The sequence below is a fragment of the Mustela erminea genome, chromosome 20 (genome assembly GCF_009829155.1).
Source record: "Mustela erminea isolate mMusErm1 chromosome 20, mMusErm1.Pri, whole genome shotgun sequence".
NCBI classification, from domain to species: Eukaryota; Metazoa; Chordata; class Mammalia; order Carnivora; family Mustelidae; genus Mustela; species Mustela erminea.
Window position 1 is genome coordinate 20,099,500 of NC_045633.1, and position 12,010 is coordinate 20,111,509.

The 12,010-nt window shown below is 49.6% G+C and overlaps 1 protein-coding gene across 1 annotated transcript in view; it reads right to left on the reverse strand.

The window, feature by feature from the left end:
- Positions 1–12,010, reverse strand: part of SEC14L5 (SEC14 like lipid binding 5) — a 41,593-nt gene that overhangs the window by 13,215 nt on the left and 16,368 nt on the right. The window contains exons 5-10 of the mRNA XM_032328264.1: positions 10,430–10,558; positions 9,594–9,786; positions 6,278–6,390; positions 4,081–4,270; positions 1,165–1,253; positions 1,003–1,073 (exon numbers count right to left, since the gene is read on the reverse strand). Of these exons, the coding sequence (XP_032184155.1) occupies positions 1,003–1,073; positions 1,165–1,253; positions 4,081–4,270; positions 6,278–6,390; positions 9,594–9,786; positions 10,430–10,558 (785 nt within the window). The remainder of the gene's footprint in view (positions 1–1,002; positions 1,074–1,164; positions 1,254–4,080; positions 4,271–6,277; positions 6,391–9,593; positions 9,787–10,429; positions 10,559–12,010) is intronic.

Below are 12,010 nucleotides of genomic sequence, written 5' to 3' on the forward strand. Positions count from 1 at the left end.
ACCTGCTGTGTGGCCTTGGCCAGGTTCCTTGACCTCTCTGTGCCTCCATTTCACTGGTACTAATTCATTAGGGAAATGACTGTTTTACCACAGCGGCTAGTCCCCAGGAGCCTCTCCATCCTGCCTTTGTTCCCTTCATCCAGCCCACACCACTGCAAGGAGTCCCTCATGATATCCTGTCATCTGAGCCACCTCAGGTGAATTCCACGTCTGAGCAGGACCCTGACTGACGGATTTCTCACCCCAACCAATGTATGTCCCCTTAGGAAATCTCCAGACAACAAAGGAACTTAATTTTCCCAAAGATCGGGCTACATCAGGATAAAAAGCCACAACAGCAGGTGCAGCCTGCCCCTCCCCACGCCCCGGACTGTAAGAAGGACAACGTGAATCAAGTACTACGGAGAACACATGCTGAAGAGTGAGTGTTACCCCTCGACGGTCATTGTTTTTGATGATGCGTAAAGAAACCCTGGGACTCGAGATATGATTCCCACATTACAGATGTGTAAGCTATTGTTCAGAAAGGTTCGCTGCCACTGTAAGTACTCAGGTGGTAAACTGAGTTGGGGGAAGTCAGAGAGGGACGGTGGTTCCTGGATGTGCTGTGACACCTGCGAGTCCCCCTGCCTGGGAGACAGAGTCAAGGTGGCACTTGGTGGGGGAGCAGAGCTGGCCTCACAAAGCAAGATCCAAGGGGTGATGGGGCACAGGGGATCATGTCTTTGAGCCCAAAGCAGACGGGAACAGGTTCCATTCTTGGCTCTGCCACTTACCCATTTCCCAACAACCTTGGATGAGCATCGCCCCTCTGAGCCTCAGTTTCCCCCTCCGCAAAGAGCAGGGACAGTAACAGTCCTGCCTCATAGGATCGTTGTGAGAATGAAGAGAGGACATTTCTGTGAAGTACCTAGCATGCTTCCTGGCCCAGCGTCTATGCCCCATGAACCTTGGCTGTTTTTACTATTTCGGGGGGAACTGGCTCCTGGCTGGGGTTCTTGCCTGATGGGACGGCCAAACTGCTTTGTGTTCCCTTCACATCTCTTCTGTCCCTCCTCGTTGACAGAAAGAACCTGGAAAGTAAAGAACGGGTTGGCAAACGTTTCGGTGGCTGCTCCGCCCATGGGCAGCCCTGGGATCCGGGAAGTGGGGACCTCGACTCACGTGTTTCAGCAGGGTCTCCTCCCCAACGGCCTTCATCAAGCCTTTGGTGTCCATGTGGCCCAGGCGCAGGATGTAGAGGGGGCGGCCGTCTTTGTAGGCAAGGGAGGCCAAGCAAAGAGAAGGGACATTATTTCAGGGCTGGTAGGGAGAGGGCAAGACCCAAACTTCTCCTTGGAGGAGGCGATGCCAGACTGTGGCTCAGCCTGGCCCCTCCTGTCCCTTTATTCGCAGATGTTCTGCCTGCTTCCAAGAGGGTCTGACACCAGTTATGGCCAGAGAGGCAAAGTGTCCAAGGGTCAAAGAGATTTGCATCACACAGGAAACCGGGTGAGGGTCACGGGGTACCTTTCTGTATAACCTCAGCAACTTTTCTGCAAACCTCTCCTAAAATTAACTGTTTACTTTACAGCTTTCTAAAAAAGAAGAGATGAACCGTGTTAGGAAGGAATATGGAGAGAGGGGATAATGTTGGCTCTCAGCTTTCTGTCAACCAAAGCGAGTAAGAAAAATAAGGAAGTGTGTACAAATACAGTCGATTCTTGTTATTCATGGTAGTGATGTGTCTTTCCTAATGTCACCTTGAACACTGAGTTAGGGAACAACGAAGCATGGCTTTGAGGAATAATATGGGGTAAAGTCCCTGCAAGCCTTGAGACATTACATTTTTGTTAACTGATCGATACATAACCTTGTCCTGAATTTATTGAATTCAGGAGCTCTAGCCTCAGAGGCCGTGCTCATTAAGGACACCTTATTGGGTATAAATTATTGATTCATCCACATTGTGAACTCACGGCCAGAGGCACAACACTCAAGACTTAAGAAGCTTTTCTAGCAGCATATGGGTACAGCTCAGGTCATGATCCCAGGGTCCTAGGATAGAGCCCCGCCTCCAGCTCTCTGCTCAGCAGGGAGTCTGCTTCCCTTCCTCTCTATCTGCCTGCCTCTAGGCCTACTTGAGATCTCTCGTTCTCTGTCAAATAAATAAATAAAATCTTCAAAAAAAAAAAGAAAAGAAAAGAAGAAGCTTACCTAACACACACATTTTCTCTGTGAGGCATATCACAGCCTTCTTGTGCTCGGGAACACTGGCCAGCACTTTTGCACTTTGCCTTTAAACAGCAAAAATCACACACACACGCACACACACACACACACACACACACACACACACACACGCAAGGCACAAAATTGCCAAAAGAAAAAAAAAGCTAGTACAAAGTGGACTTTTTTTTTTTTTAAGATTTTATTTATTTATTTGACAGAGATCACAAGTAGGCAGAGAGGCAGACAGAGAGAGAGGGGGAGGCAGGCTCCCTGCTGAGCAGAGAACCCGATGTGGGGCTTGATCCCAGGACCCTGGGATCATGACCAGAGCCGAAAGCAGAGGCTTTAACCCACTGAGCCACCCAGGCGCCCCCAAAGTGGACTTTAAAAAGGACTCTTGTTAACAGTATGAGAGCTGAAACAAAAAGGCAGAAGGACATCCTGGGGACACTCAGGTCGGACAGCTGATTTTTTGCCACTCTGCGCATGGTCCTAATTGACCACAGAAGCACCTGAGTATTGATTTGGGGGTTACAAATAAATTTGCATGAGTAGGCAAATTTGCCAATATGGAACCCATGAATAATAAGGAACGACTGCGTATTAAAATAAAGTGCTCCAACCGGTTCCTTAGGAGAACCAAGCACTCACCCTAATCGATAGATGTGAGTTTTTACTGAAAGGGCATTGAAAAGAATAATGGGCACAGGCATCAAGAGCAGCTTGCTGAGAAACTGAGGGAGGTTATTTGTAGTGGGTTGAACAGGGTCCCCCCAAAATTCACAGGTGCCCAGAACCTCTGAATGTGACCTTATTTGGAAATAGACTGTGGATAAAATTAGTGAAGGACCTCCAGAGGAAATCCTGCTAGATCCGTGTGGCCCCTAAATCCAGTGACCTGTGGGCTTTATAAGAGGAGGAGAGGACACAGAGAGACAGCCAGAGGGCAGCCATGTGAAGACAGGCAGAGACTGGGGTGACATGACCACAAGCCAAGGAACGCCGAGAGCCCCCAGGAGCGGGAGGAGACAGGGAGAGACTCTCCCCTGGAGACATTGCAGGGAGCATGGCCCTGCTCACACCTTGAGTTTGGGCTTCTGCCTCCAGAACTATGAGAACATACATCTCGGGGCACCTGGGTGGCTCAGTGGGTTAAAGCCTCTGCCTTCGGCTCAGGTCATGATCCCAGGGTCCTGGGATCGAGCCCCACATCAGGCTCTCTGCTCAGCAGGGAGCCTGCTTCCTCCTCTCTCTCTCTCTCTCTGCCTGGATCTCTGCCTAAATTGTGATCTCTGTCTGCCAAATAAATAAATAAAATCTTTAAAAAAAAAAAAAAAAAAAAACATACATCTCTATGGCCTTAAGCCACCCGGCCTGGGGTAATTTGCTTTGGCAGCTCTGGGCACTCATGCAAACCCATGCAGTCATCACGTGTGGGTGTCCCAAAGATCAAAAGCAAGGGGCGGGGCACCTGGGTGGCTCAGTGGGTTAAAGCCTCTGCCTTCGGCTCAGATCATGATCCCAGGACCCTGGGATCAAGCCCCGCATGGGGCTCTCTGCTTCCTCCTCTCTCTCTGCCTGCCTCTCTGCCTACTTGTGATCTGTCTGTCAAATAAATAAATAAAATCTTAAAAAAAAAAAAAAGCAAGGTGGGCTAAGGCTGCCCCTGAGTAAGAAATAGTGCTTCGAGCCCAAAATGCCCGGCCCTACTTTCCTCATGGCTGGGTGAACCCCAAGGGCATCTCCAGATACCCAGAAGAGTCAAAAGGAAAAATAATAAGAGGCCAACCTGAAACGCGACCTTTAAAGCACCTTTGACAGTGACCGAAGTTGTACGATGCTTTGCATTATGGAGGTAAAGGGACGCACCTATGTCCTGGTAGTGCCAGCCCCCTGCATAGAATTCCTCCAGGAGGGCAGGCGGTTGCCACGTCTGGAGGAGGAGATCCACCTGGTGCTGCTTTCTCCAGCTCAAGGACTGGCACAGCATCTCTCGGGCCTTGTCCAGGTGGAAGTCACGGGCCCGCAGGAACCGGAGGATATGCTCATCTTTGGGAATCTGAGAGAAGGAGAAAGCGCGTAGAACGGTATTCCCTAACCCATGGACAAAATTATAGAGAGTGCGTTTCCGGTCTCCTCTGCAAAATATGTAGCTGGGAAGAGGACCATACACTAAACCATGACACAGTCTAGGGGTGAGCTATAGGGAAAATCTGCGAGTTTTGGCTGCCTGACCTTCCTCCTTCTCCACATACCTCTTTTCTTTGGGGGAGCTGCTTTGCTTCCCCACTTCCCAGCACCAATCCTGGTTTTAGCTGGTGTTGCCAATCAGCACGCCACTCCCAGGGCCTCAGGGGTGGCAGAGCCCAATAGGGCACGTAGACAACTTAAATCAGAAGAATGGGTCGTGAACCCCTTTCTCTGCAGTGGCAAAAGGTGAGTCTACAAGCCACGGGCAGCCACAGCTCCAAGCTCACCAGGGAAGGAAGTCCGATGGGGATGAAACAGAAGCAAACAGATACAAGATACAAGATACAGATACAAGATACAAGAGCTCAGCCGTCCCAATGGCATGTGAGCCCTGGTTCGGGACATCCCTGAGACAGGTTGCATGGCCCCCGGGGCGAGGCTGAGTGATGTCCCTTCAAAATTCATATCCACCCAAAACCTCAGAATAGGACGTTATTTGGGAACGAGTCTATACTGATATAATTAGCTAAAATGAGGTCGCACTGGCATAGGTAGGCCCCACTCCAGGAAGGGAGTTGGGACATAGACACAGGACACACAGGGGGAGGAAGGCCACAGGACGATGATGGAGGCAGAGACGGCAGCGCCACGTCTACAAGCCGAGGACCGGCAGCAGCCGCCAGAAGCCAGGAGGAAGGAGGCACCGCCCAGATCCTCCCGCGGAGCCTTCAGAAGGAATCAATCCTGCCCGCGCCTGGGTTTCAGACTCCTGGCCTCCAGAACTGTGAAAAATACGTTTCTGTTGTTTCAAGCCCCTCCGTTTGTGGCATTTTCTTTCAGCAGCCCTAGAAAATTAATACAGCCCACTCAACAGTTCTATGGGCCAATAAACACTCCTCTCCTTATTGTTTGCCTTGACTCAAGGTGCATTCCTACCACACAGAACCCAGAGTCTAACTGAGAGGCCGAGGGGACAAGCGAAGACCCTGCCAGCTCTCCTTCCTTTCCTTGGGCAAATATCAACAGGCAAGGGAAAGCCAGCCCCACTGAAAGCTCCCCTTGCCTGAGTTTTGATCCTGAGCCAGACACAACTCTGGGCACTTAACATGCCTTGTCCCTTGTCATTCAGTCCAGATGGCATCTGCCAGCATTATCCGCCTTTACAGATGAGAAAACAGGCAGATAGGTTAAAGCACAGCCCAACATGAAAATAAACTCCCTTGTCTGCCCCTCTGTCTCCCTCGTCTGCCCTGCCCAGCCTGGGGAGGGGATAGGAAGGAAGGGCAAGCTGGACGTTCTTATTCAGCAGAGCTGAAGGTCAAGTCCATGCTTGGGACCTACAAGAATGATGGACATTCATGGGATAGGGCTTAGAGTCTGGGGTTGCAGCTGGGGGAGAAGAGCTCCTGTTACCTTCCGGTGCAGCCAGCACTCAGCAGTGTACAAGACATCCCCCCTAAAGAACTGTCCAGCCCATAAAGAACTGTCCAGCCTCAAATGTCAACAGTGCAGAGGATGTGATCAGCGGTACACACAGCAAATGTGTTTTACATAGATGAGACAATACATAATAAAAAGGAGGCTAAATAGGGGAGTTGGTGGGGGATAACTGGGAAATGGGCATTTAAGGAGGGGGCCTGAAATAATGAGCAGTGGAGGTCGTATGCAACTGATGAATCACTGAATTCTACCTCTGAAACTAATAATACAGTATACGTTAAGTTGAATTTAAATTAGAAAAAAAAGAAGGAAGGTAAAATAGAAGTTTCCAGGATTGCTAATGACATCAGCCTGTTTACCCGACCCTTCTGCCACCAGGGCCTGAAGTGAGTAGCTATCATTGACGGGCTCTGTTAGACCCCAGTTCTGCACCCACCTTGCCTTTGTGGGTCTCCTGCAGCCAGTGCCGAAGCCGGATCAGGCAGCTCTCCTGCACGGGTGTGAGATGGCCCAGGTACCTTTGAATGTAGTCTGCATCCAGCTTGTCCCCTGTGGGAGAAGATGGGGGAGTTCAGGACCAGGCAATCTTCTCCACGTTGTCTACTCTTTCTGGAACCCACGCCTCACTGGCCACCTCGGATCAGAAGCATTGGGTACAGTGGCCCTTTCACCAAAGAACAGCCATGGGGGGTCCACATCCTCTGGTCTTGCCAACCCATTTCCAAGAAGGTTATAAAAACTCATGGTGGGGCCAGCCTGGATCTCACTGTGGCAGGTGATGTGTCTGTCCTTTGACCCTTGGAAATCCAGATAATTCCCACACACATACACACACACACACCCGGAGCTGTCCTGCCCTCTGAAGATTATTAACAACATGTGCTCATTGTTTCCAGACATGCGTCATCTCAGGGAGCTCTCCCAGCACCCCTGTGAGGCAGGGGCACTACTGTCCCCACTTCACAGAAGACAAAACTGAGGTCAAGAGAGGTTAAGTAGCAACAAAAGCATGTAGTGCTCCATCATAAAAGAGATGGTCCGTAGGTACAGTTCCTTTTGCCTTCCCACCTCCCGGCCCCCTTGTGGGTTTCAGGCTTTTCATAGACAGAGCCCTGACCCCAAAATACAGCCCGGGAGTTGCACAGATCATTCCCAGTGTTCAGTCCTGTCCAGTTGCGTGACTGGGCTGTTTGGGGTCAGCATGTTCAGGCATTTAGAGGCTGGGCTCCAACCTGAGGTGCTGGTGCCCAGTCCTAACTGCTGGGGCGGCAGATGCTGGCACGGACATTAGCATGCGAGCATCTCAGCAGCGGGTAGGCGGTCCACAAGATCAGCCCCCACGGGCACAGCCCGTTCTCTGTGTGCGCAATAAGAAAACAAGTGGGATGTGTGCACAAGCAGCAGCAGGACCCAATGGTTCCCTCTAAAATAAAAACAGTCCAGGCTGGAGGTCAAAAGGCATCTGGGTAAACAGAAGCAGGAGAGATGCTGGTGGTGTGGGGTGGGGGAGCCTCAGAGAGGCTGGAGATGAGAAAGGGGCTTGGAGAGGATGAGGGAGAAAGCACAAGGGAGGCAGGAGATACCAGCATCCTTCCGGCCTCTGGGCAGCTGTGAAGGCCCCTTTCTCCTGAGCACAAAGGCCCAGTGATTCAGGGCCGGGTGGAAGGGGCTTGACTCTGCCTCTTGCCAGCCATCCTGAACACCAGCCCTGCTGCCGGACAGCACAGACGGACAAGGGAGGAAAAGCCTGGTGCAAAATGAGGCGGGCACAGGGCATGACCACCAGACAATGTGCACAAGAAGGGGCAAAAATTTAATTTTTAAAATATTTTAGAAGTGCATATACCCCAGTAGCCAGCTAGTGCATATACAATTGGTACAGAGTAAATGTTTGTTGAGTGAATGAATTTTGTTCTGCCTAAACACTGCCCCAGATACATTATTGGTTACATGGCATATATCAAAGAAAGCCAAGCCCTAGGGTTCAGTGGCCCCCAAGGAAAGACCGAATCTTCGTGAGCACAAATGCATATGGTTAAAACTGAATTCATTTAGTATGTGTAATTTTGAGTCCTAGGGATTTTTTTTTTTAATTTTAACATTATATTGTGAACATTTCCCATGTCAACATAAGTTTAAAATATGACAAAGGGCTAATTGCCTTCAGTACAAAGAGCTCTTACAAAGCAGTAAGAAATCAATGGGCAAATAGGAAAATTAAAAAGTACAAGAACAGAGATTCACAAAAAAGCAATACAGAGTCACTAAGAACAAGAAAATAATATTTGGCCCCACTCGTCTACCAGTGATTGCTGTTTGCTTTCAGTTCATATTTTTTTAAAGATTGTATTTATTTATTAGAGAGAGAGTACACGAGCAGGGAGGGGTGGAGAGTCAGAGGGAGAAACAGAAGGAGAGGCAGAGGGAGAAGCAGAGGGAGAGGAAGAAGAAGACTCCCTCACTGAGCAGGGAGCCCAACTTAGGTCTCGAACCCAGGACCCCGGGATCATGACCCGAGTGGAAGGCAGACACTTAACCAACAGAGCCACCCAGGCACAGTCTCATGGGGAACTGGAGTGAGGTCAGAAATAGACATAGCTCTGCCCTTTTGGGGGGAGCATTGATTAGTACAATGTCTTTGTAGGCCTAATTGGTAAATCAGCCAAAATTTTGTCACATATAACCTTTGACGCAACAATTCAACTTAAAAAAATTTATGCTATGGGATGCCTGGGGGGCTCAGTCGTTAAACATCTGCCTTCGGCTCAGGTCATGATGCCAGGATCCTGGGATGGGGGCCCCACATTGGGTTCCCTACTCAGCATGGAGCCTACTTCTCCCTCTGTCTGCTGCTCCCCCTGCTTGTATTCTCTCTCTCTCTCTCTCTGGAAATTAAAAAAAAAAAAAGTACGCTACCTATACACTCATATAAATATAAAAACAACCTTAAGTAGAAAGATATATTATTCATATTTTTAAGTGGAAAAAAATTAAAAACCAGAAACCTAAATATCCATTAATAGAAGATAAGCTAAATTAACTAAAAATAATAAATAATCAATACGTGTTTATTAATAAGTTAAGTTATGGTAGGGCCCAACTACACCGTAAAATACTGCAAGGTGCTGAGACAGAAACAATGATCCAGAAAACTGTTCAAGCAACATCAGGAATTGAAAATAAGCAAAACATCCTGTAGAATGTGTAACATGCTCTCACTCATTCAACGTATAAGTTAAACACGTCTGCTTGCCTGTGTATGCGTGTGTGTATACATATTATGTACGTATAAATGCCTAGATAGTTTCAGGAATTATGAGCACAAAACTATTATGGCCTCAAGGGAGAAGAAAGGAGTCTTACTTCCTAATTTACATCTTCCAAGAAATTTGAGGTTTTTTCCCTACCATCCTCATGCCTTACTCATATAATTAAAAATAGTAAAAAACAACAACAACAACAAAAGGAAAAAAGGGCAGCCCTGAGGCACCAGATCAGGTCAATTCCTGATTTAGAAATAAACCAGTTCTGGCTCTTGGGCCGGAAAGGGAGAGAGGGTGAAGCTTCGGGAAAGGGAGGAAGCTGACTCATTCCAGGTCCCAGACCTGTTCCCAAGGGGACCCGCAGCAGTTCTCCTCCCAAAGAGTGAGCAAACCCTAAGCAGGTTTCCGGGGACTGGGTGGCTGGCAGGGGGAAGGAGGGGTGGCCAAAGGCAGAGACCTGGCCAGCTGGCATCCGCCGCAGGGACCTACCCTCGGTAAGAACCGTCTCAGGAGCAGGGCCTGGGGTGCTGCCGGGCCTGTCAGCCTGCAGGGAGCCAGCATCCCTCGGGCCAGCCTGAGAGCGGGCGTCCTCCTCTCGGACGGGGGCAGGCGTCCAGCGGGGAATGTGAGAGGTGCCCTGCGAGATGAGCTCGTTCAGGTAATGCTCAATCACCTCCTTCCCCTGGAAGCCAGAGAGATCAGAGGCACATGAGCACCAGGGCAGGTGAGCCCATCAGCCTGGGTGTTACCCCCACTGGCTGCCGTCCCGACCCTGACGCGTGGCTATCGAGCAGTTGCAATGTGGCCGGTCCGAATAGAGATGTGCCGCAAGTGTCAAATACAAACTGGAAATCCAAGAGTTAGTGTGGAACAAAAAAACATAAGAGAGTTCATTAATAAGTTTTCTCTGGATAATACGTTGGATAAAATATACCGTTAAAATGAATTTCATCTGTTTCATTACCCGTCTCCTAAGGGATGGGTCTGAGATCTTTACGCAGCAATCAACTGGGGCAAAGCACCAGAGAAAGCCCTTCCTCTGTCCAGAGTTCACTGCACAAGCCCCAAATATCACGGAGCTTCAGGATAATGATTATGGTGCCTCCATTCCCGGCCGGGTGGTTTCCATTCATTATTTGTGTGTTACGGGCATTATTAGGATACCCATTCTATGGATGAGAAGCCTGAGGCCAAGGAAGTTAAGGATCTATCTTGCCCGATGTTACTTGGGTTGTCGGGTGGCAGAGCTGGTTTTGAACCAGGATGGCTGGCTCTGAGGTCTCTGTACCTTCCTCCTTGTGACGACCCAGGAGCCCGCCTCTTACCCTCTTGACGTTGGCTGTGTACTGCTTCATGGCGATCTTCTCCAGGGCACTTTCGAAGCCAAAGAAGGACCGGATGTCAAGCGAGGCTGACTGCTCAAAGCAAGTCCACTCTTCATTCTCAGGGTGGACCTGAAAGCCAGGCAGGGGTGATGATAAGGTCCCAGAGTGGGGATACCATGCCCCGCCCCCTTGGTGTTGTGGGCCCAGCCAGAGCATATAGTAGACAGCACCTGGGGGGGTAGAGCACCTAGGGCAGGGGGAGGGGCAGCAGCCTCGCTCAGAGAACAATGCAAAGTGTTAAAGAACAAAGAGCCTTCTCAGGAGGGGATGGGAGAAAGTGGGTCTGGTATGTGCATGCCTCTCCCTTAAAATCTGTTACAGAGGGGCACCTGGGTGGCTCAGTGGGTTAAAGCCTCTGCCTTCGGCTCAGGTCATGATCCCAGGGTCCTGGGATCAAGCCCGCATCGGGCTCTCCGCTCAGCAGGGAGCCTGCTTCCTCCTACCTCTCTGCCTGCTTCTCTGCCTACTTGTGATCTCTGTCTGTTAAATAAATAAAATCTTAAAAAAAAAAAAATCTGTTACAGAATGATATCTTTAAATGAGTAATATATTTAATATTTAATTATATAAAGCAAGTTAAACATAATTAGTATATATTTTAGGTATGTATTTTAAAGTATGTGTTATATATATATGTATTATTTAAAGAATATATATATATATGCAAACTTTGTTGACACAGCGACTGCGCAGGCCCAGGCTTAGTACTTGTGAGACTTCCGTGGGCAGAAACATGAGCAGGGAGTCTGCTAAACATGCAGCTGTCTGGGCTGAATGGGTCCAGGGCAGGGCCTGGAAACCTGCATTTCCCAAGCAGCCTTGGTGATGCTGATTCAGCTGTGGGCCGAACTCACTCTGAGAAAGAGCGTACTAAAAACGATTCATAAAAAACTGCCACCCACACTTTCCTACAGGTAAGCATCTGAACACCCTGGGCCCAGTTTCCAGGGGGCCCCAAGAGGATTTGAAAATGTGGAAGGAAAAAGCAATGGGCATTTACTGGATACCTCCTGGCTACAAGGCACCACGCCAAGCGCTGGGGACCAGTCTGATGAACAAGGCAGTGCCCTTCTACAGAGGAGGCTCCCCCCGAAACACCTGTAATGCACTATAGTTACGATGTCGGACTTATCATCATGAAAACCACCATTTGGAATCTAGCAGAGGCTAAGGGGGCTTTACCTACAAAATCTCATTTGCTCCTGCCAGCACCAGATAAGGCAGGTTTCCCTGGCAGAAACCTTAGGGGCAGCCTGGGGGGCGGGGAAACCAACTTGCCCAACATCACTCAGCAAGAAAGTGGCAGAGCTGGGCTGCATCCCAGCAAACGCCCCCAGACTCCTCCCTCCCTCCCCCCTCTGGAGGCCCCTATCCCCAGACTTTACTCAACCACTCCAGGCTCTTCACATATGCTGTTCCTGCCCCAGAACTCTGTTTCCAGCCCTCTCATCTGTCAGCTCTCAGCTTCCTCCTCAGAGAGGCCCAAGGGACACTGGGACGTAAGAGAGTGCCTCTCCCCTT